Source organism: Streptopelia decaocto, assembly GCF_964273445.1.
Source record: "Streptopelia decaocto genome assembly, chromosome: 2".
Lineage (NCBI taxonomy): Eukaryota > Metazoa > Chordata > Aves > Columbiformes > Columbidae > Streptopelia > Streptopelia decaocto.
In genome coordinates this window covers 137,630,090-137,655,844 of record NC_138655.1, presented here as the reverse complement: position 1 = coordinate 137,655,844, position 25,755 = coordinate 137,630,090, and the positions used below count along the sequence as shown (strand labels likewise).

The window sequence follows — 25,755 nt, the reverse complement described above, 5'->3', positions numbered from 1 at the left end:
CAAATTCTGTTTTCTTCATTTTAACACCTAGAGATTCATTTAATAGAATCAGTCAACTGTTAAATGTGATTGTGCAAAATGAGGTAAATGTCATACAAGAATATCCTCCTTTTTCCCCTAATCAAAAGACATGTTGGAGGCAGTGGGCAAGATCATATAACCAGTGTACAAAAGACAGTGAGTTAATGCCAGGTAGGAAACGTAGACTATTTTACCCTGATGCTGTGAGTGATCCTGCAATCTCAGATTGAATGCTTAGGAGAGATACTAGATAAGAGTGGCCTGATGTATTTGGAGACATAACGATAAATGTATTCACTGCTAACAGTATCTTTAGTTCCCTTGTGTGTGCAGATCTAAATACTCCAAAACAGCAAGCAAGGTACAAGAAGCCATCTGTCTAATCTGGTTCAAGGAAGACCATCGCAAACAAAAACTCAATACATGATTTGATGCTTTGAAAGAAAATTGTCCTGGGGCATATCTAGTCACTTTGCAACAAATCTGAAATTGCTGCCACAGTATACTAATGCCAGTCATTGAACATAAGGAAAAGAATGGGGCTAGTTAACAAGATGAAAAGGAATTTAGAAATAAATATACTTATTTTGTGACATGATTTTTCTCTATACCTTACCGTCATCTGTTCTTTGTCTTCAGCAAACAATGTTTGTCTGCATCTCTCACCATCCTTCAACAGCTAGTGTCTATATCTCCATTTTCCTTGAGAACATCCGTCTCTTTTCTGTATTTGAAACACGTGTCTCTCGTTGTGTGGATAAATGAGACAATCCAAGCTATACCCACAGCTGTTGCTTTTTACCTGTACTCGCTTGCATGACAGCTGCATTTTAGACATAAAGGTCTGTGGTCATACCTTAGCTTGGTAGTGGTTTAGTTGTGTCCAGCTTTACTGATTGATCCTCATTTTGGTCGGAGTCAGCATGAATGAGGTTGGGTTTGGATATGGAACCCTTGGTGAGTGCAGTGGCCTTTGACAGCAAACCACTGAGAAGGGCAGCTGGAGGTTCCCCACCAGCCCACAGCGGGGCCTTGCCGTGCTGTCCCCTGGCTCTTATGACTGATCTGTACTAGTATCAGGGTAGACTAGATGGTTGCTGTGAGTTGTACATCTCAATCAAACGATAGATGTGATGGCCTTCTGTCCTGTACCTGCTGCTTTTTCACTGCATACAGCCTGGCATCGGTAGATCTCCAGGTTTTTTCTGGCTTGATATGACTACGTAGAAAACCATGCTAATGATTCTTCCTGTCTTCAAGTGTTGTGAGAAGTAGCAGGCAGGGGTAGGTAACATGAAGAAGGCTTTATCTTGTGTCAAAGACGTTTGTGAAAGACTTGGGGTAACAAAAGACTTTTCAGAGCTCCTGTGTCAGGCTGTTGAGCTGGTGAGGCTACCTTTTGTTTTGTTTTCCATTGTAACTGGGAGTTCAAACACCCAATGGGGTTAACAGTGGGAGCAGAAATTAATACATAGTTCAAGGCATTTAAGAAATACCCAGTGCAGGTGCAATTATTGCATCTAGAAACAGAAGCTTAGGGAAGGAGTTGAAGGTGATCGCTTACGTTTTGGAGGAGTTGGCTGTTCCACAGTTTCTCCGTTAGTGTGTTGCATGGTCAGAACTTGCACATAGATTTTGCAGGTTATTTTAGACCAATCAAATTGTTGTATTTCCTTATGCTTATCTCTGTGTCAGTGTCTTTTCTCCAATCTTACACATACTAAAGCAGCATAAAATGTTCAGCAGCAGTGGACATTTACTATGTGACTTACTTTACTTAGCTTTTGGATATATTTAAGAAGGCTTCTGAGGAACACAGTTTAGTTAAACCAGTCTTTCTTGCATGAGTATCACTAAAATTCAATGTGAGATAGGTTTGTGGATTCTTGTAAAATGCTTATAATCTCAGTCTTCTTGGACGAGGCAGTTTATTAAGTGTTTCACGTTGATGTAAAATACAAGAGTTAAAATTTCCGGAGAGTGACTAATGCCTCTTCTGTTTCAACCACTACTTTATGTAAAGCTGAGAGGGTTTTTGAAGTAGCTTTGCAGTAGCCATTACACAGTTACTATACTTACAATAGTGTTGAATAGTATTTCTCTATTGCAATTTTAATATAACTACTATTTAAAAGAAAATGATCTGCACTAACAGCTTTTCGGGCAGGTGAAACCGCGGGTGGAAATGAGCCCAGGTCGTGATGGAGCCTCCAAGCACAGCTGTGACAGAGCGGGCTGGGCTGCTTGAGATCCGAGCACATGTGTAGCTGCACCGCGTGGTGCAGCAGTTTATGTTGTAAGAGAAACAGTGATATAGAAAAACGTGGTGACATGATTATATCCTCTGTAGGATCCCTGTAAAAGAGGAAGATGGGATATGGGAAGTTGTTTTGCTCTATGTGAACTAATGAACATGATACATGCATGGGACTGAAGTTCAGAAAATTATTACCAGTAATGATGTGTATTCTTTACTTACTGCCAAATGTGGACAGTTAAGTGAACTATGCTGGCCTCAAAAATACGAAAATATGTTTTTCCTGACTGTTTAAAGTTCCTGAAGGTCTGAATAATCTCTGATTGACATGTTCATGTTGAAAGCATAATAGAAAGTAGCGTAAATAAAATAATCAGGTTAATACAGTCAGTGTTACATTACTGCTTTAAAGCAGAAAAAACCCTGTAAACCTGGTTAGTTTAAAAAATACCTATGGCTGTGTATATTGCTCTCCTTAAAAGGTAATACATAATACAGAGCATAATCTCTAACGGTATCCATAGGCGGCATAAATGTACATGAGTAATCTTCAGGTGTAGCATTGGTCAGATGGATGCAAACTGGAACTTAATTAGGAGAAAAGACTGAAACAGAGGTTGTATGCAGATCATCAGTTTTTTCAGAGATCTGTATGCAGATCATCATCATTTCAGAGGTTGTATGCAGATCATCAGCTTTTTCCTGTCCGTGAATCTTTTTTAATAGTACATTCTTAATGAGTTGAATTAAGTAATTTAAATATTGACATGTACAGTCCAACTTAGTCATTCAAGATCACCACCTGCATTTATAATCGCAAACAATAAAAATCAATCATTTATTCTCAATTGACTTTTGCAACCAGACTTGTGCTTTACTGGTATGAAAAAGCACAAGTTTAAAAATCTGAAGTTTGAAGGAACAGGAGAAATTTGACTTTTAAAAGCCTTTTCATACTCTGCAACATCACAGGACAAAAGCAGTTGGTATTTTTGGAGTAGATAACTGAGTGATTTTTTTTTTCTGTTTCCCCAGGTTTTCAATACGTATTCCAATGAAGACTATGACAGGAGAAATGATGAAGTTGACCCAGTGGCTGCATCAGCTGAATATGAACTCGAGAAACGTGTGGAAAAGCTGGAGCTCTTCCCAGTTGAACTAGAAAAAGGTATGGACTCTGTGTGCCATTTCCAGTTCCTGTGACACTGATCTATGAGCCCACACATACCTACACAGCCTTTCTTGAATTTCCATGAATCTGTTGTAGTCACCTTGCCTTTTTAGATTTCAAGCATTGTTTGATAAGGAATTAAAGAAGCATTTCAGAGACTTGCAGTTCTTTATTTCCCTAGGGGAACTGTTTCCTGTCCCTGCATTAACACATGATTTTACACAGTGTTTAATCTGATGTTTTCATTCTCCACTGGAAGAGTAAAAATTGTGATTGTTGTCCGGAGCTCCTCATAAGGGTAAAGGTGATATTTTTTGTGTGTAATTAAATGGTGGAATAATAAAGTTTATAAAAGGAAGCAAAATGATATTAATGTTACTGATATGAAAAACCAAGAGGAACCAAAGAATAAATGTTTATCTACCAAATAACTATATAAATCAAATGTAAGAAGTTTCTGCTTTCACTTGCCTTCTTCACAGATGAAGATGGACTTGGCATAAGCATCATTGGAATGGGAGTTGGAGCAGATGCAGGCCTTGAAAAACTGGGAATATTTGTCAAAACAGTAACAGAAGGTGGGGCAGCAGAAAGAGATGGCAGGTAAACTAGACTCAGCATTTGGAAATTTTCCCAGCAATAGTTACTATGAATTACGATTTTCATAGGAAAAAGTTGTTTGCTTAATGTATGTCATGATAACGCAAAGCTTTAAAATTTGGAAACTTCACTGGTAAGGTCCAACTGCCTGATACAGTTATGAGAAGACACCAGTTTAGTGCACTAAGTTTTAAGTGTTTAAGGAGAACAGATTCGCCAAAGGTGTGTGTTTGTGACTACCTGAAAACCCAGAGGCTTTGGTGTGAATAAAACTGGAGATTCCCTGTTGTGTATCACTTTTGAAGGTAGTTTAGATTTTAAAGGTGTTGAGTTTCTGTGTGTTCTTTTGGCTTCAAATCAGCTTTACACGCACAATATTTATGAAAAAGAGTTCTGCTCAACATTTGATTAGCAAAATAATTTGTGTATCTGAATGCTTAAACTCTTACTAAATACACTTTATTTCAAGTTTACTAACGCAGGCTGTTACTTTGTATTTCTTATTATGTGTAGTCATCTGCTCCAGAATTGAGTTTTCACCCCTACTGCACTGAAAGTATTTTAATCAATTGGAATACGAAGCTGTATCATAAATCTTGCCCACTAAAGAAATGAACTGGTGTTTGTAGTCTTACGTGATGCTTATATAAAACCTGCTTGCTTCTAGAATTGTTTACTTGGTACGTGTAAGTTGAGTAATTCCTTTTGAACGTACAGTATTTCCTATCACATGGGGCAGAGTTTTCTGCGTATTACCAAATACCTGCCACAATCAGGCCAATGTTTCTCATAAAAAATTAGAAAAATGCTTTACTATGTAATCATTCAATAATGAAAAGTATTCTTAAACATCTTCCACCCCATATAGTCTGTTGTTTCTTCCCAGTGCATACATCTTGTAAATTTGCATGTAAATAAAATACTACTTATCTGACACATTAGCAATTACGTCTACTTATATGCATTCTCTACTTCTATTTTTAAACATTAGTGATTTGTTATATTAGTTATAAATGATACCAAATACAAACACAGATAAATGGAGTAAGAGTAAACTCTCAAAAGATGATACTGTCTTCTGAAAAACTTATTGCAGTAACAGGTTCCTTATTGATGAACACCTATAACTTTGCAGCCAGGCAGAGGTTGTTCTGCTGTGGAAGCTCGACACAGGTTAAATCAGAAGGCTCCATATGGCAGGGGCTTACAAAGTTTAGTAACATTGCTCTGAAACTACTGAATTATACCATCCTCCAGACTGGGCTTGCAGGTATCTTTATTGCAGATCTTGGCAATAAGATAGCAGGTTGAAGGCCAAATACTGATTTATCATAGGTTTAAAAATTATGAAGGGAAGTGAAGAAGCTGACACCTCAAGATGTCATGACTTCATCCATTACTTTAAATTTAAGTGAACGTTTTTCTAAAAGGTACACTTCAGCTGAGCCAGAAGACATTAAGCTCACGACTGGCATTGTGTGTGACATTCCCTGGCTGAAAAACAGACGCGCTTCCTACTGCTCTGTGATGATCTGTATTTTCTGTTCGTTTCATTATTCACATGTTTGAGTGGGCTATGGAAGTTAATGTACAATCACAAGTCTCTTCTTTCATTTCCCTAGATGGCAGCTGAAAGGAGCTTGTCAGCTGAGAAAAAATATCATCTTTCTTTGACCATTCTAATATTTGTGTTGGTTTTCAACTGGCTGTATGTTCAGTCAGTTGAGAAATAGCCTCTGATTTTCTTTCTGAGAGCCTGACTGATCGCTCACTTGGGAAAGGGATATGTAATCCTCTCAGTCGGGAGCAGCCAGTTCTGTAATTAAGTGCGTCAACTGTAAAGGGTCCTGTTAACTTCATCTTTGTCAAAAGCCTAGTTAATCATTAACACTGATAGCAAAACAAAATCTCCTTGCAGAAAATAAAGCTATATTTCAGCAGTTGCATCAGATATTCTGAATAACTGCATAGCAATCTTCAAGCAGTCAGTTCTGAAACTACAATTTAAAACATTACAGTATCTGTAGGATAACTCCCATCTTTTACTGAAAAACCCATCAAACATGATACAAAGTACTCGCCTTCCATGGAAACCCAAAATTTGTACAAAGAAGTTTCTGAGTGATTGAGCACCGCTAGCTTGATTCATGTTGATGCAAACAAGCAGGTAGTGTTCAGTTGTCATATCAAAAGGTGGTGTGTGGCAGTATTTAACCAAGGACGATGCTTCGAGATGAATCCAGAGACAAACGTGTTGATAAGTAATAAGAGAGATTATTAATAGTGTGTAAAATATGAAATCAGGCATTAGACTGAATACGAAAAATATTTTTTTCTGGATTAATTAGTAGCTACTTCTTTCAAATTATTGTGGTGATGAGTCATTCACATTTTAAAGTATTTTGATAACATTGAGAACAACAGTTTTGAAACATTACACTGTTCTTAACTTGAAGCACAGGTTAAATTTTTCAGTTCATCATACAGAGCAGTATATCTGCAAGTAATTTGTTCAACTTTAGTTGGTTCATTGCTGCTTCATTGAAGTGCTGCTTCACATAGGCAAATAATAAATTGTCAGAAGAATTATTAGTTTCATTAATGATAGAAGCACTTAAACCTCTTGAATTTGGGCTTTGCCAACTTGAGCCTAGTTTTTAATTCATGTTTGAAATTGTATTTGAGAGGCAGAAGAAGCCTAGAGCTGCTGACAGAGGGGGCTCTAAAGAGAAGGCTGCCTGGAACACGTGGCTGTGTTGGTCTAGATGGTACCTGGGGTGGCTTGTCTGGGGGTCAGGGCTGCAGGTACAGAGCTGGGGTGCGAGTGGGTAGAGGGGAGGCCCGCGGAGGAGGGAGATGGCCAGGAGAGTATGACTGTGAGAGTACTTTAGTCTGGGCACTACGGAATGTACACAGTAACAGACAGGAAACTTCTTTTCTAATTACATGTGATTATGTAATTTGAATAACGATTATGTAAGTATATGTTGTTTGATATCTATATGTGTTTATGTATAAATAAAATATATGCATTTATAGAAAGAGAGGAGGTTTGTAGAACAATGGCCATAAAAATAAGACTTGGACATGAATTTAGGAGCTGTACAAACAAGAAAGAAGGAGATAACAGACTATGCCTGAAGGACAAGTGCAGTTGATCAAGATAGAGCCACTTACAAAGTTGCAGGCAGCGGTGTTTGAACATGACTTTCCATCAGCTGAAATACTACATATCTGTAGGAACACTACTAGTCCACTGCGTGGTGAAGTATGTAAAGTTTTACAGCTCAACTGCCATTAAAAAGGGATCTTCTTACACCATTTTGCTTTCAGCCAAGAGGGTGAGTTTCCCACTCAGTGAGCCCCAACTTCTTTTCTTGAACTCCTGTGGCCATCTAACTGAAAAAAACACAAACAAAAAACCACCAAAACACAACAACAACAAAACAAACAACAACAAAAAACACCCAACCAAAAGAAACAAACAAAACAAACAAACAAACAAAAAAAAAACACGAACCAAAACAACCGCAACAAACCAAACCAAACCAAAAACCAAACTAAATCAAACCAAAACCCAGCATCAACATACAATAAATATTAATGTGGTTGGGGCATTTATTAAATGCTTCAGTGAAAATTGCAATAAAATTCTGAGAATAAAATGCCTGATAGTATTTTCAAGGCAGGAGTTTTTAGGCTGTTGCAAAGATCGTATTTTCAAACATTCTTATATATAGGAGGGAGATCCTGCCCAGAAAATAGTGACATTCTGTGGTGTGAGGCTACCAAAGAATAAAGCTCGTATTTTTAACTTGTCAGTGGAGTCCAAAGAACTGAAGGTACAGGTTGAACACGTGTAGAATTGCAATGCATTGCCCCAGACATGACAAAGAAATTAGTACTCCAAGTCAAAAGGCTTCAGCCCTCCTTTGAAGCCTCTGTTATTCTTTGAAAAGAAGTCTTATTCACTAAGATACTCTAAGATATAAAATACCTCTATCTAGGTATTTTCATATAATTTAAACGGGATTTTTTTGCAGCTGTTTCTTTCTTCCTTTGTGAACTGTATTGTTTGGATCAGTAGCATTCCTATTAAGTGCTTGAAAATTATTCCCTTTGACTAGTTCTGAATGTTGTGGTTTGTTTTGGTTTGGTTTTAATTTTTGAAACTACAGGAGTTCATGCATTTCTAGAGGATATTTTAGTATAGCAGTCCTCCTTCCAAGAATTTGTAGTCCACATGAGTCCAGTTCCTTCTCTAGGGATTTCATAGCAGCGCCTGCTTCAGATAAAAGCAGCATGGTTTTTATTCCAGCTAACTTTTCCTCCTTCAAACAGTGTATTGACTGTAAGGAGGTGTTTGGTTTCAGAGAGTCCTCATTAAAACAGTCCAAGGGCTTATTATTGTGTACAGCAAGATCACACTTACACTGGGAATACATCCTTTTGGAGCAAGTTAGATTAAATATTTTAAAGAGTAGGTCACAATTAAATCTAATACACAAGCTCTTTTCTCCACAGATGAGCAGGTTGTTTTAGTTAAATATTGCATTTTTTTTCCATTAGCGTGAAATACCAGAGCTATGTCCTATGCTGTTTTTCAGGATTGGCTTAGGAAAGAATGATATAAGAACTGTTCAAGTATCTTGTTTAATTTAAGTCATATGACAAATTCAAGAGTTTGTGTTGCTGTCTATGCAAGGAAAGTGACTGGATGAGTGATGCTCTTAATTGTAATGGTAACTTTGAAGCTGGATTTATGAGATGTCTGCGTGCAAGGAATGATGCATTTTTCATATTTATCTCCATCATTTTATGACTGAGTTTTTATTTAAAGTTTTTGTTTAAAAGCAAACTAAAAAGATCTCTGTATGCTAAGTTTTGCTGAAAATTCACCAAGAATTCACAGAGTTGTTTATATATTTGTGTTTGTCCCCTGAAAGGATCCAAGTGAATGACCAAATTGTGGAAGTTGATGGCATCAGTCTGGTTGGTGTTACGCAAAATTTTGCTGCAACTGTTCTTAGAAACACCAAAGGGAAAGTCAGGTGAGTATTTAACAAGAAAATAAACTGTGATTGAATACTTGAGCTTACCTGGCATCTTTCACAGGAGTGTCAGTTTGTGCAAGTGGAATCAGAGTTTTTTGGCCTCTGTGTCTTCTCTGCTCTTATCCCAAGACACAGATGAGCTGTGGTGTTACAGATGGGCGTTTTGGCTTAGATTTTAAAAAATGACCACTGAAGCTGAAATTGCACATAGAAGACGAGTCTTTGCTGATCTAGATCTCCATGGACCTCAGACTGTTTCTGTTACCTGGAATGATGAAGGTCATGGGTGTTGGTCAGATTGGAAACTGTGCTGCCTCTGATCACCTCCCTGCACCATCTCTGGGTTTCTGTCAGTTCCTGTGCTGCGGTTCATTGAAAAGCATCCCTGTAAAAATCCATAAGTAATGACTAGGCTAGAAAATGTAACACGTGCTGCAAGTAAAAGTCTAAACTGATGTAGGTGCAAAGCTGTAAAATGTTTGTAAATTAATAAGAACACTATTTCCCTAGAAATGAACTTGTTTGCCATTTAAAACCTATGCAGTCTCATAGCTGTCCTGCTTAGTAGCTTGTTCAGTTCAGCAAAGATTTCTCTCTACAAAATAATTCCATAAACATCTTTGACGTATTGCAAAGCAACAGCCATTCTGTAGTCATCCTTTGGTTCTCTCTCAAAATCCCCTCTTGTGAGTACAGCTGAATTCTTTAATTAACGAGTTTGGGGCTGATGTCTTTTAAACTGTGACTAAACTACTGGTGGTAATATCTGCACTCCCCCTCAGACAGTGGTGGTATACACTGGCATGCACATTTTCATGGTAATTCCATAGCTGTTCCACATGACATTAAGGAATAATGTTGGGATGTGGATTCTGCAAAGAATCTTGGGGGAGGTTGATGAACATTTTACTTGAAAGAGGTTATTTAGGAAAAAAAACTATTAGAAATTGTAGTATAATTACAGGTGAATATATTTTTGTGTAACATTCACAAGTTAAGCTACATCAGTGTTATTTCTGCAAAGACTGACATATGCTCTGGGTGTTTTTACTGAGTTGACTATAAAAATGAGTACATACTTTATTAGGTTTTCTGCAGAGTTGAGACCTTTGATCATAAAATCTTTATGACAGAATAATGTCTTCCTATGTTTTGGTATATGTATTTTGTGATTCATGTTTTAGCTAAAGAAAAAAAAATGAAGAAAGCAAGCACTCACATACAACAAATGCATTATACACATTTATAATCGGTTTGTTTGTGCAATTATTATTGCATAAGTTACAGAATAAAATACTTGCTTCCATGGAGAAATAATGGGTTTGGAGAAAGGAAGAAACGTAAAATGATTTTTCACACAGAATGCTCCCAGAGTTTTCTCTTGGGAAGTAAATTAGAGTCAGACTGGTTGCAATCTAGACCCTTTTGTCATAAAATAGTGGACTGTAAAAAGTATTTCGTCATTGTTGTTGAGCTCACATTGTCAAGTGTACTATGTATCCTGTGCACAGGGATCATTGGCTTCTGACAGGTCTCATTTATCAAGGAAAGATTTCAGCTTCTACACTTTTCCTTGTAAGTAATCTCAAGATATTGAGCTTTCATGAGAAAAATGATCTAGTGCATTAGTGTCACAACTAGGTAAGGAACCTCATAAAAATATTAAATTAAAAATAAATTTAAACATAAATTGTATTATGAATTACGATATGAAATAATACTAATATTAAATAAAACAGATGTGTCATTATCTATATGCACAGTGCCATACTGTGTGGTTAGCAGCCTCTTGCTAATGTATATGTCTAATTAGAAGAAAAGAATGAGTAGAATTTGGTGTAACTCCCCCTGTTTTTGCGGTAGGTTTAAATATTTCGTGTAAAGTAAGCAAGAGCTAATACTGATGAATGTTAATATGAAAGAAAATGATGTATTTTTGTCTTGCTGACTGTTTTTCCTTTCCCATATGATGCAAGGGCCTTGCCTGCAGCTGCTTTTGTGGAGAGAATATTGTTTTCTGACAGATAGTTGTTCCTACTTACATCTGTCTTAGAGCTGGCATGCACAAAGCCCTCTCCTGCCTGGTGTCCTGCACACACAGAGATTTGTGTGTGTTTCCCTGGCGTTACTTCACGTTTATAACCTGCAGTGTTACATACGCACAGTCATTTTGTCCTAGTGCATGCCAGTTTTTGTAGCAGGGTTTATTGTGTGAGATCAGTTGCAAAGAAAGGCCATTCATGAACAGAATGACATTAAAGCTCCTTCTTAATCCTTTGTAATAAATGCAGTCAATACCTCTTCAGGGACCTTGCATAGTACCAATACTTCGTGATTTATTTTTCTCCTTTGAGCCTTCTGAACACTTTTGAGTGATCCTGACAGTGGAAGGCATTGACCTAGAATAGATTTTTGCAATGTTTCTGCCAGAAAAATGTATCCAGACTGTCTGTAGCTGACACAGTAAAGAATCTGTGAAAATTAAGACATGGGTTTTACCTTTTGAACTGTTCTAGGTGAGGGTGAGAAGGGGGGAAAAAAGAGCAAGTAGAAGCATCCATTGTTATTTTATCCATTGTTTGAAGTATTGGACTATTCAGAAGAGTTGTCATACCATAATGGAAGATCATTGACCCAACCAATGTGGCTTCTCCAGTGATAACAAATGCAATTATTCTTTCTTATAATGTTTTATAGGAAGATAATCAGCACCCGCCTGATGTACCCTGGTAGCCTATGAGACAAAGGAAAGGGAATTCTTTTATAATCCTAGTTGGCAATCAGCTTCTGTTTTTAGGGATAAGAATTAGTGTCCTCGTGACTCTTAATCTGGCAAATACAACTATGAATGCAATTTCTATTGATGTAAATACCAAGCCGTCTTTATAATTTTGCTTAACTATTTTGTTTACTAATATCTCATATTAGTGGATTTCAGAATTTGATTATATACAGGAGGGATTTTGCTTTGAAATGTGTGTTGTTTTCCAATATCGTTGAGTGCTGCCCCTGCTCTAAGATTAATGGATCAGTCAGAGGGCAGTGCCAGACTATTGTCACTGATTGTTCTGTGCTTCTTCTGACCCTGTTTAGGATGTAATCTGTCAACTTGAAGTTTCTGAGTGGTGCCTACAATCATTAAAGACAGGATAAGGAGGCAGGCTGACAGTGAGAGCCCTATCCTGCCATGGAGCTTCTCCTAGGTTATTTTGCTTGCAGTCTTCCTCATGGACTATGGTGCTGAGTAGCAGACCTGAAGTTCCTTGAAGTTGCTTGGGTGATGCTGAGCCTCTGTGACCCCATTATTTCTCCTTGTTCTTCATCATAACGAAATGGTGCTGGGGGACCCTAACATTTTCACCAGAGAAAGCTCACTTGGAGAGGGGTACACCTCCAGCGAATTTTATTTTTTCTTGAACACACTCGCAAGAGAGAAAATCTAGTTCTTTTACAGAGAAAACTTTGTCCTTTGGCCGTATTTACTTGGTCTCTGTCCCTCCTAGAACAAATACATGAGCTTTCAATGGGGACTGCACTTCCCTGCCTCACTGGATACAAAGATTCGTGGCCACGCAGCTCTGGGAAGGGCAGGTCCCAGGGAAGGAGGACATGGTCCTGGGAGGACTTACTGCATTGATCAGCAGAAAGAGTCTTGCATGAGAGAGAGTCATAGGAAAACCCCAGTCCTTCATATGCTGTTTCTATGCTTTTATCATTACTGCTTTCCTCTGAAAGGTTCCTTTTAAGGAAATTACCCAAATTCAGTGCTTTACTGGAGAAGAAAATTTTGAATTCCATGTCTTCCTTCTGTATCCTGTCTTCTGACTATGACTAAGCATTTTCTCAGCTTTCCACACTGTTGCTAAGCACTGAGCAGATGCTCTCATGGTGCTTTCTGAGTCAGTTCTTGGGTTTTCAGAGAGCCACACAGAACCTGGGCAAAACCTGTTCTGTTTCTCATGATTTGCACCACCTTGAAAGCAATTTCATTAATTCTAAGCTACCAGTGAGTTTACAGGTTCTTGTTTAATGAAATTCTACTGAAATGCCCCAAAGTCTTCCCATCTTAATAAAGAATCTAAATAATTAGTTAGCAAATATTGCCATGTTTAATTAATCTTCTAGAACATGAAGAGTAGGTTCTAACAATAGCAGGGTAGCTATCAAACCCTGGGGCTTTCCACTTTTAACTATTCTCTGTTCTAGTAAAGAATAATTTATTAACATTTTGTGTTTTTTCTTATCTGGATGGTTTTAATTCAAAGCAGCATTTTGTCCCAACTCTGACTCCCAGTTCACAGCTGAAATTCTTTCACTCCTAATGTACTGCAAATGCAGTCTTTCAGACAAAAATGAAGTTTTAATGGTTTTTCTTAGATAGCTCTTATACAAGGAGCAGTTAAAGGGCAAGAAGTGAAAATATTCGCTTCTTAATTAACACCAACTAGTAATGCCATTTATTCCTTCTCCCGCTAACTCCTCACCCCATACTGAGCTGATTTTTTTCTGAAAAATATACTGTCTCAGAAAACAGTATTTGCGTGCCTTCTGTTAGTTTTGTTTAACGTCACAACATATGGAAAGGTAATTTCTACAGTTGTGTCTATGGAAGAACTGAGACAGTATAGAGGACAGATTAAGTCAGCTGCAGGATCAAGCCAGCAGCAGTATAGCCCTACGGGAATGCTGTTTGCTCACAGTAACAGTGAACAACATCACTTTATTTTAGTGACTCCTTCCCCTAGATTGTCATCTTCTCATCTTGCGGTGCACACGCCTGGGCAGATTTTTGCCTGCTCTTTCTTACTTTCCCTACGGGTGCTCTTGCCCTGCGAAACAATTGTGTCCTTTAAACATTTGCAGGCCTTCTCCATACTGCAGATCCACATTGTGGAACAGGCAGGAGAGATTTCTACTTCTTCCTCATCCTGGCTAATGAGACAGGACCCAAAAGCAAAAGATACCATTCTCCGTGCCTGATTCAGACAGCTGGATTAAATTGTCTATTTCTGTCTGGGGCTGACGGTTTTGTTATTCCTTTTCTTGTCTGTTTCTCTTTCCTTGAATCCAAGTACTGAGCCAAGGAGAGAAAAAGATGAGGAAAGAAAAGTTCTTTGCTCTGTGACGCTGATTGCTGAGCTGGGACTTTATGAAGGGCTGCTTAAGAAGCCATGTGTATATCCCGCTGCTTTGATAAACCTGAGTCATGCACCCAGCAGAACCTTAATTTGTGGTGTTTTCTACCAAAATAGTGTGACATTCTCCTGTATACTCCATTATGGTTATACTAAAAATTCCATAATATGAGCTGTTTTCTTCTTTCTGAGCTCTGCAAAGAACTCCTACAAGCATTGGTAATCATTGTGTAAGACTAGCAGGAGCAGCGTACTGAACTTAACGTGAAAAATTACTCACGAACACTGTGACCCCTTAGCACGGGTGAGGTAAGGCTGTGTTCATCGGTGCTTTGCTGGTTTATATTCCTTGGCTGTGCCTGTTGTAGGAGATGAACTGTGCCTCAGACTGTTCTGTGGCGCTGAGGCCAGCTGGCACCTGAATGGACATTGCTCACACCGTTAAACTCTCTTACCCTTTTAGAGCAGGGTGGCCATGTCCAAATTGTCTGTTGGAAACATCCAAGCTAACTCCTGGACCATGTCTGAGTATTATTTGGTAGAATGTTAGTTAACTTGGGCCAATCTGTTCCAGCGATTGTTTCAGTGATTTAGCAGTGTAGATGATACACTACCAGTGCTTGGGAGCATTCCTTGGCACCGTTTTAACTTGCTGGCATAAACATAGTCCCTGTGTCCTGAGATCTTCCTAATTTGAATTTTATGGTAAGTTATTTCTTGTAATATTTGCACATTTGGACGAAAAAGTATATGTTTGAGTTCAAAATACATAAACAAATCTTCATGCAAAAGTTTTTGGCTGAATTATAAACTATTTTGCTAGATATCTAGAGTATTATTTTTCAAATTAAGTACAACATGAATTAATAATATTCAGCAGGACTTAATTTCACTAGGAGTCAGTTTTCTGTTCCTGTCAAGGAACAACTTCACAGGTTTTGAATCACTTCATCCTCAGGTTGGTTGGATCTAAATATAAGGTCCTACCCCTGCAACGAAAATATCAACACAAATGTTTTTTTAGCTGATTTCTTTACTCTTTCAAGGTGTGAGATACTTTGCTGTAGAAGCTACTGTCTGGTTCTGGTGCACCTTGATTAATGTGATATAACATTGTGACAGCTGGGCAGAAATACCCACCATTCACCCCTTTGGGGTAACTCAGCAAGGAACAGGGATGCTGCTGTAGGAGCATTTAACTACACCTGGACTGTGCTATGAGTGTGGTCCAGCTTTCCTAGAACCTGCATCACCAAACCATCCAGATGAGGGATGTGGTCTGAACTCAGCAGCTGACTTGTGACTGTGTTTCCTTCCTGGATGCCCGCAAGGGTGATTGAGAGGGAAGGCGAATCTCACCTCAAAATGCAGTCAGGTTTTAGAAGCATTCCCAGGTAGCACCTGAACCCTTTGAACTGACCTGATGTATGTGTTTCACTTGCGTTCACATATGTTAAAATATAGACTTACAAATGTGTTTCTTTGACCTGGCCATTCCTCTAAGAATTGTGTGGTGCTATAGCAAATGCTGATTAAATGATAATCACATATTCAAGAAAACCTTTTATGCAAACATTGTGTTGAGGTACTGTCAGACTAGCTGGAAGAGATTCTCTACCTGCGCTCTCAGAAGAGCAGAACAGTGTAAGGATCTGAACCTAGAGTGGTGCCAAAACATTGAATCCCTTGGCTAATTTTGAAGTACTCTTGAATAAAGCTAATGTGTCCGTGGGGCCCTGGACTAGAATTTATTTCTGTGGAAATAATTAATCTAAGTGCACTAATATTGCTGTGTGTTTTTTTTACATGACCTTGTAATTGCCTGACTCCATATTCATTCAGTGTTGATAGTAGTGTAGTTTATCAGGGGCTGTGGAGAGCAGCCAAGGGGTGCCACATTCTGGGGTGCACCAAACCCAGCATCACCAGTCAGTCAGAAGAGGTGATTATCCAGCTGTATTCAGTGCTGGGGCAGCCTCACCTCGAGTATTGCGTGCAGTTCTGGGCCACACAATTTAAGAAGGATGTTCAGGTCCTTGAATGTGTCCAGAGGAGGGCAACAAAGCTGGTGAAAGGGCTGGAAGGAATGTCCTGTGAGGAGCAGCTGAGGGCTTTGGGCTTGTCTAGCTTGGAGAAAAGGAGGCTGAGGGGCAACTTCATTGCTCTCTGCCACAACCTGAGGAGGAAAATCAGAGAGGGAGGTGCTGAGCTCTTCTCCTGGTATCCAGTGACAGGACTCGTGGCAACGGTTCAAAGCTGCGCTAGGAGAGGTTTACATGGGACATTAGGAAGCATTTCTTTACCGAGAGCATGGTCAAACGCAGGAATAGGCTTCCCAGAGAGGTGGTCAATGCCCCGAGTCTTTCAGTGTTTAAGAAGCATTTGGACAATGCCCTTCATAATGTTCTTTAACTTCTGGTCAGACAGTTGGACAAGATGATCATTGTAGGTCCCTTCCAACAGAAAGAGTCTATTTTGTTCTGGTTTGTTCTGTCCTCTTCTGTTCTTAGGAATAGTTAAAAAATGTTAATATTCTATTTTCTATTCTGTTCTAAACTGCTACTTCAACAACAACAATAGCAAATAACAGAGCACACACTACACACACATCTCATTCTTGGCACGTTACTTTTACCTGTACCTACAGCTCATGCCATGGCCACACCAAGGAAGTCATGTTCCCATGCACCCATCCTGACTCTTGACTGGGCAAAGGGACACCTGTGTTGGCTGAAACCACTACTCTGTCGGGGTACTGCTGTCTAGGGTCGAATTCAAAGTACAGCACACAGCTTACTTCATCATGGGTCTAGGACAAAGACAGAGGCTGCAGAACTTCTGCACAGTAGGTCACTTTACTGGCAGCTTTATCTCCAGGGTCTTAGCAGACTCTTCCCAAAGTTTGCTCTTCTATGCTGGCTGTACTTAGCCAGCATTCTCCACTGGACAATACACAGGTTGGTCCGTCACGTGTTTCTTATGTGACCTTGGCTGACTTCATTCAATCATTGTGCCTTTCATCTACTGATGGTAGTTACTTCCTCATGTTACTTTGGGTGTTAGCCTCCAGGCAGAGCTGTTCCCTTATTCGCGTTAGTTTTGGGCCACTACCGTCACTAATCTCCAGGCCAACCTTTTTTACGTCCTTCTGCTAATCGCCCTCAGTTCTTCGTGGTTACAGCTAGTAGCTTTAAAGATTGCTGTGTACATAGAAGTATAGAATAATTTTGTTTGGAAAAGACCTTTAAGATCATCAAGTCCAACTGTTAACCTGGCACTGCCAAGTCCACCTCTAGATCATGTTCCTAAGAACCTCATCTATACATCTTCTAATCAACTCCAGGGATGATGACAGCCACTTCCTGAGTCTCTGCTGCATGGGGGGGCTAGGTGGACTTAGAGACATAAGGCAGAAGACATCCTTAGCAAATTTGCAGAGGATTCTGAACTGGGGAGAGCAGCTTATGAGCTAATGGGCAAGGCTGCTATTCAGAGGGACCAGTAGGCTGGAGAAATGAAGGAGCAGGAACCTCATAAAGTCCAGCAAGGGCAAATGTAAATCCTGCATCTGGAGCAGCTTAGCCCTGTGAAACACTGTGGGCTGGAGAGCAGCTGTGCAAAAACACCCTAGGAATGGGCAGAAAGAACTTCTTCACTCCAAAGAAAAGGAGGATGGAATGCCAGGGATTTTCCTGCTGTCTCAGCTGCTTTCCAGAAGGTAGAAATGGTGAACCCAGATTCTCTGTAATCTGTATAGTGACAAAATAACAGGAAGTGAACAAAGGGTGAAGCAAGGGATGAGATCCTGACGAGATATTTTCACCAAAAAAACGTCCACTGGAACAGGTTCCATCCCATCCTTAAGAGAGATTTAACACTGATCAAGGCAATGACAAATTTGGTCATGCTTTGAATTAGAAGGGTTGGGGCGGACCAGAGCTCTCTTCCAACCTGAATTATTCAATGATTCAAAGAGTTTTTATAACTCAGTTTCAGTTCACTTTATCCAAGCAAGTGCAGCGGAACCTTGTAGTTTGTGAATTCCTTACGTCCAGTCAGTGACCCCTGCATTTGAGGCTCCCATCTCTTCAGAGAGCTTGATCTTGTTCATGAAAACCTGACAAGTTCCAGCTTGCGCTGCTCTAACCAAATAAACTGCCTTCTTACAGGGTTCACACCACTTTTAGCACTTTGGATTAATTATATGGCTATTATCCTAATGGAACCAGCCAGAGTAGGTAATTGAAGACATCTTGAAATAAATTAGAGAAATGGTAGCAGAAGCAGCTTTGCGCTTTAAAGTTCAGAGGGCAACCATTTTTTAAAACCATCTGTAAAACTCCCCCAAATACAATGAACTTTACTGTACATTTTTAATTGACCAAATTACAGTTTAGGAAAAGTTGGAAGAAAAAAACATGAATCCTGTTGCAGCAAAAAAACACAGAGTCTGCTGTATTCTTACTTGGTTTTTGTTGAATTGAAAGAATACATGTTAAATTATTTTTAACTGAGTGTTTAATGCCTGAAGTATTTTTAGGAGACATCATTCACAGGGAATAAAGCACTAAAAATCCATGCTGCAGAACTTCAGTTTTGTTTCACAGAGTTGGTGCTCCACCCCCCCCCCCCCTCCATTTTTCTAGTACCAAGGCTCTTTTCAAAATTGAAATGTTTCTTAATTAAATTAATTCTTATAATAATGTTTCTGGTTCCCATGGTTGGCAAAAAAATCAATACATTATTTTTTGTTATTTCAAGAAGCACAGGCCTGCAGACCCTCATTTAATAAAAACTGGAAATATGCAGAAAGCTCTATATCAGGTGTACTTTAAAATCATTAAATCATGACTGGATCGCAGGAGATGTAGGAGTTGCTGCCAGTTTCAGTAGAGTACTTTTCTTAACCACCATTGCTGTAGTTTAATTTTCAGTTTCTTCAGATATTATATTTTGTTGGATGTTCTTAAATACAAGGTAGAGTCAAATGTTTATGATATTCCTAGCTCTGTTCCTGTTTATTTTAACCATGACCAAAAAGAATATTTCACAGCTGGTAATTCAGCTCGATTGTGTGTAACTCTGAATATCAAGGTCAGTTCATGCCCTGCTTCTCTGTGATATTCTCTCCTCTCTTTTTTTGCAAACATCAGAAATAATGAGTAATGGCCTGAGATTTAGTACAGTAATGGCTTGTAGTACCGCCTCACAGATCCGCTGGGTTTTATTTTGCAGTTGCTGGCTGTGATAATTAAAGGGGGTATTATCGTGATGAAGTTTAAAGGCTTTAAAACCCTCATTTGTCGCATATCCAGAAACATAGCCAGCTTCTTAAGTATATTCTTGATGATAGAATTTATAGTTCTTTGTTATAATACTTTTGGCCCTTGAGACTAATTAATCAAGTCTGAAATGCATGTGCTTAATTTTGGTGAGCCAGAGTGACACGAAATACATAATTAGCCACTTTGTTGAAGTGTGCATATTACGGTTCAGTGACTAATTTTCTGGTCAGTGAATCACAACCTTATGTCTCTTTTTTGTATTTAAACACTTCAGATGATGATAGTTCTTATATTTAAAGCTATACTAGGCATAAAGATCTAATTCATGCTTAGCATTTTAATAACTGCTTCTGTTTTATGGTTTTCTAAGAGAGAAATATTAATGTCAATTTAAGTCATATATCTATGATTTATGGCTTATTTTAGTTACAAATTAAACATAATTATAGGTAGCAAGGTATAACATAGCAAAAAGTTTAGTTCAACTGTAAAAACTGTGTTAGCAACACAACATTCCCTTTTACAAATTTACAATTCTGTATTTATAAATGACATAAGTTGTACATTGAATGCTTCTAAATATTATTTTCAGACATTTTGGAAATGTCTCACTTTAAAGCAGTAAATTATAGAAGAATAAAACATTCCTTGTGTATTTCTATTTTGGAAATCATTTGCTTTAAACTTTGTCATTGCTTTGGGGCTTTTATTCATGTATCATCTAACAGCTTCAGGTGTCATTGAGAAACTTCATTTTGACATATGATTCAAGCCTTGAAAATCACATCACTATAAACTGTGAGTGGCTTTGGCTTGAGAAGAAAAATGCAATTAATAAGCTTTAACATTTTTACTTCCTACCTAAACTTGCTTATCTGTATGAAAATATTGCTGCATTACAGTCTGATGTGTCAAAACCGCTCCTAAATTTTCATGAGTTTTCAGACTTCAGATCCATTACATATTACCTGTTCTAGGTTTTCGGTGTGCAAAAATGATTGTATGAAGTGTTTCAGGTATCTTAGTTTCTAAGGGAGGTGAATTATCAGGCAGAGGGCAGTAGGAAATACAGTATTTGCATCGCTTTGTGTGGTTTCATAATTTACCACTTCAGTGATCTCCCTCTTGTATTTACAAATGTGGTGCTCTCTCTGCCGTGTATAAAAAATGCACCCGTGCATAATGTTGCTTAAGTTGTTTATTTAAAATGGAAGTGGGGTAATTTTCCATATTATCTTGTAACTCATTTTTACGTGGAAGAGACAAATATGTCGCAAATATGGGTTGAATCTTTTTTTTTACTTCATGTAGTAATATCAAAAGTTCATTGTTCCTCCCCATTGAGACTGAAAACATGGCTGGGTTAGTCTTGTAATACTTGGCTCTAAAATTAAAAGTCAGAGGAAAGAGGATCCGACTATGAGTCAGTACACAGAACAGATGAAGTATAGGGGTCATGAAGAAATGTTCTTTTTCTTTCAGCCCAAAGTCTTTATCATTAATGAGAACCGATGTAATATTTCGTAATTGTAGGATTTGAGTGCCAGACTGTGATCTGTTTTGATCAGGATTAAAATGCTGATGTTATTTCCTTGATTTTGTTCTGTTTTCTGCTGTGTTTTCTATAAATGTTTTTAAAGTAACACACTTCCCTGCAAATTATTTTCAGAGCGCCTTGTGTCATTATTTAAAATGGAGTTACTCATTCTCACCTTTCATATCCTTTTGGAAGTAATCTCTAACTTAGATATTTTGATGATGTTGAAATAACCTCCAAATTGTATTCCTTTCTCTAGTGCCTGACTTCATAGACTCTGACAAATTGTTTGGCATAGGAAATGGACTCAGGGTCATCCGCTCCTGGGAAGTTGGCTTACACATGGAGGCCAAATCCCAAATGACTTTCACACTAATAGGCAGTACTAATGAAAATCATTTTCTTATATGGGATACAAAGCACATTTCTACCTCTTATTCCAGTAATAAATTAAATTCATCATTTAAGCCAAGTGCTGTGGAAGCAAATAATTCACTATATGCAGTGTCTTAGTGTCACCTGATTGTGCTTTTCAGCTCTGCATAATACCTTTTTTCACCTGTAATTACCTAATTGTCTTTCTAGCCTGCTAAGAAAATATTCCTTCAGCTTGACATATTTAAATTGTGCTTTTGTTCAGTAGTTTACAGTGTTGATACTGTATAATGGGTGTTTATCATTAATACTATAGACAGAAAAACATCTAATTATGTTTATGCCACCATGGTGAAAAAAGTGTTACAGTCCAAGGCAATTCTGAATTTCAGTTGCTGAAAGCAAGATTGGGAAGCAGTCTTGTAAGTCTCACTGAAGAAAGAGGCACTTCCTGTATCTGTACTTCCCAAGCTCAGCAGCAGCTGACAGTGGAGAAAAACTCTCCTTAGCAATAGAAGTTTGTGAAATAAAAGAAAGATTTAAATGCAGCTTAAAATTAGGAAAATAGTGTCTGTCAGATTTCAAAATGTGGGGATAGATTCTCTGTTAGAGACAGGAGGAAGGCAAATTTAAAAGCTCAGAAATATCTTTCAAGTCAAGATGGAGAAAGAAGTTACTCTGACATGTGTTCCTTCCACGATGAGCTGCTGGAAGTTTGTGCTGTTATTGGTCTTCTGTAGGCTTCTAGAAAATGTGTTGCTCTTAAGAGAATGGAAGTGATGATTTTATTGTTTTTTTTTTAATTGCCCTGCTCTACATCTGTGTCCATAAAGTTCAAACTTAGCTAATATTTTTTGCTGAAATTTGGAATGCAGGCTTTAGTGGTCACTTCCCCCCCGCCCCCCATAAATATTGTCACGGTCTTGGACACAGTGTCCTTCTGGCAAGTGTCATCCACAGAACAAGTTACAACAATCACAGCCATGTATCTCTGGAGAAGAAGGCCACCCCTGATACAAGACACAGCTAAAAATCAAGAACTTTGGTAAACCAATAGAGGTAATATTTTTTCATTAATGTTTTGCACAGGTTTGTAATTGGACGAGAAAAACCGGGACAAGTGAGTGAGGTTGCGCAGCTGATCAGCCAAACCCTAGAACAAGAACGACGCCAGCGAGAGCTGCTGGAGCAACATTACGCACAGTACGATGCAGATGATGATGAGGTAACAGACTGTCTAGTGTTTCACTATTCAGTGTTTTTTAACGTTCTGTTTCCTGTTCCTAATTCTGACTCTTTAATTGTCACTAAGAGGTCAACTTCTGGCCCTCCCCATTACTTCTGCTGCTGATTTTTACAGATCTTGATGATGAATCTTATTTGAAGAACAAAGTTACTGAAAAGCTTTTCAGCATGTATTTAAAATGTTTTTGTTCCAGAAGAGCAAATACCAAATTCATTGATGCTTCTGGAATCATTGCTCCTCCTCTGAAAGTGTATGCTTTGGCTGAAATAAGGGAATAAAGTTGGTTTTCTTGTGCATTGAAACATTGTGTTTTTTGGGAAAACTGGTAAAAGTTGCCTTCTACATTTTGGGTGTTTGGGGAAGTTTTAGACCTTTTTCTTTCCTAGAATGTTCTTAATTGAGAACATTAAGAATTTTTTTTTAAATTCCAGGTAAGACCCCTTATTCCACACACACTGCTTATTATTCCTGTGTGAACAGAGATTCCATGGGATAGAGAATTAATCTACCTCATCTGAAGCTTGTATTGATCTTCATGATTAGTGCCTGATGTCCCAATACAAGGGTTTTGAAACTATCAACTTCATTGAGTAGATTTTCCATAATTCCTTCCAGTTCTCCTAAAATTCTAATATACCTGAATATCAAGATGCTTGGAAAGACTAATAAGAAATCTTTTTCAGAGACTACTGTCTGTCTTACTCCCAAAATTAGCTGCTGGGCTAAGGTAAAAGGCAGTTGCTTTAATAAGCCACTTAGCTCAAGCATACCGTCTTCATTTCACATAATCTTGAATAGTATTTGAAATGTCAGACTCCATCTATTAGTGTGGTTTTGCTCAGGCCAGCATTTTTCTTTTATTTGGGGAAGGAGGCAATAGAGAAGGGGAGACAGAATTCATGCAATGCATTAATTTCAATTTAGTTTTCTTTTAGGCATTGAGACAAGGCTTCTAAACAGTGAAATAGGCAAAAAAAGTACTCTTAGGTAAAATCCGGATACACTTGGAGTTTGAAACACACTGTTAAAAGTAGCAACAGGTCAGAACAATGAGAAGTGTCCCAGAAACTAAGTAAAAGTTCTTTCTAGCCCCAGTGATGCTTTCAGTCCGTTTAATTTCTACTGATACTAAAAATAAAAATATTTGAATATGTGTTAGAATGAATCTTATTGTAGGTGCATATTTAACTCACATAAATAGAAGTTGTATGTATTAGGGATGCATATGTATGTGTGCCTGGGCAAGACCATGAAGGATAGAAAATCCATATCCTCTCTGTTCTCTCCTCAACCTATAGAAACATGCAAGTCTTCTGTTTAGTTTAGAATTAAAATTCAAGTGCCTGAGTAATTTCTTGAAGGTAGTCTATCATCTCCTCAAAAAAAATAAAAATAGAGACAACTCCTTCTAGCCTTGGGAACAAGAGACTTCTCACACCTCATCACAGCATGCTGTAGATGCCAGGGTGCAAAGACTTGTGAGGTCATTTTATAGTCCTACAGCTCTCATATTGGCAAGGAGAGCTGTGTCGTAAGTGCCTGATGTTCAAACCCTTCTCACTGTGTACTCACAAGTAGAGGGATGTGTGGCTGAAGGCAGACCTGTGTGAGTAATTCATGCATTACACCTTTTACCTGCAAGAAATCTCAGAGGTTTGTGTTGCTTACCTTCACGCTCCACACAGATGCCTTAACTCAAGATCTGACAATAAAGAAAATGCTGTTAAAACCAAACAGATCAATACTGATACTGGTAGTAGTGCCTCAGGACTGTTGCTGTGCTGCTGCTCACAGCAATACTTCAATCACAGATGACCATGCCGATGTTTCTCAGCACAATAGTGAAAGAGGACAGGGGTGAGTAGGTATCAGATTCTTTTTGTGATGTATCTTCTTTTGTCCTTGCAGTTCAGTGGTTACAAACTCTTTAGCCCTGTTCAGTGCGTAAATTTTTAACACAAAAAGTACTGAATGGATAAAGCGTTTTCTATTGGTAGTGCCTTTGGATGATAGAGAGAAAATAAGATGGGGCAAGTAATTAATAGGATTAGAGGCATCTTTTCTTATCATAGAACTACACTGAGGATGATGACCTCTTCTGTGACTATGACATGTGCTTTTTGGCTATTAGTGTTTGCAATGCAAAGCAGACTTTTATGCTGTATGAGAGAAAAGCAGGACAAGAGAGGAAAAGAAAGGAAAAGACATCTACCAGGGAGACCCTGGGTATCATCAAAGATCTCTTTTGAAAAGAGAAGGAATTAGGCGTCAGAACAAATGCAGTACATCAGTTCTCAAAATCTACATTGGGATCATTGAAGATCATACCCATTTCCTGCTTGATGCTATATATATATTTGGGAGGGGGGTGGTACACCTTGTTCTCAGAATAGATGGCAGGGGTGTAGTTACTAAAGTGTGCAATGAGGCATGTTCCCTTTCTTAATTAATAAACTTATCGGAAGTAGTTTTTATTGGGAACTTGAAGCAATCCTGAATTTTTTCTTTGTCACCTGATTATGCCATCCCAGTAAGTTCACATAACTTGCACCATTCCTGGGCAATTGACACGATGGAAGCTGTGATCTAATGCACATTGGAGACAGTTCAAAGACACTTTTGGTCACCACAAGCACTTCTGGTCCGTTTACTGTCACCTTGCTCTGGGAGGTAAATGTGTCTGGGCTTATGTTGCTATATACCAGACACCACTACCAGCCCTGCGTTCTTTGGCTCTGGTAAGTAGGGCATCTTTTGGGCAAGAGTGTCTCAATTTACACTGTCTGAATGAATATCCACAAATGTACCAAGACCCCTATCCTTTTGAGTCCATTCCCTCAAAGTGATAGTGATTCTAACTGCATGAAGTTCAGGAGTATTTGGGTTGCCAGTGTAAGGAGTTTCATGCTGAGGTGGCACAGAGTTGGGCAGGAGTTGTTCAGTCTCAGGGCTATCAAACTGCAGCTACGATGCTGCATAAATAATCAAGAAAATGATCTTTATTCAGCCCTTCTTTGAGGCTGTCAAATTGCAAGCCTCTGAGACTTTACCACAAAGACAGCAATAACGTATCG

General features: G+C 38.5%; 1 protein-coding gene across 6 annotated transcripts in view; it reads left to right on the top strand.

Annotated features, from left to right (window-relative positions):
* The window catches only part of PPP1R9A (protein phosphatase 1 regulatory subunit 9A), a 143,869-nt gene that overhangs the window by 73,954 nt on the left and 44,160 nt on the right, over positions 1-25,755 (top strand). For all 6 annotated transcript variants that reach the window (XR_014183217.1, XM_082044356.1, XM_082044357.1 and 3 more), the window contains 4 exons: positions 3,314-3,446; positions 3,932-4,052; positions 8,996-9,100; positions 22,525-22,660. Coding sequence is in view for 5 of the 6 variants with exons in the window: in XM_082044356.1 (XP_081900482.1) it covers positions 3,314-3,446; positions 3,932-4,052; positions 8,996-9,100; positions 22,525-22,660 (495 nt within the window). In the remaining variant the exon portion in view is untranslated. The remainder of the gene's footprint in view (positions 1-3,313; positions 3,447-3,931; positions 4,053-8,995; positions 9,101-22,524; positions 22,661-25,755) is intronic.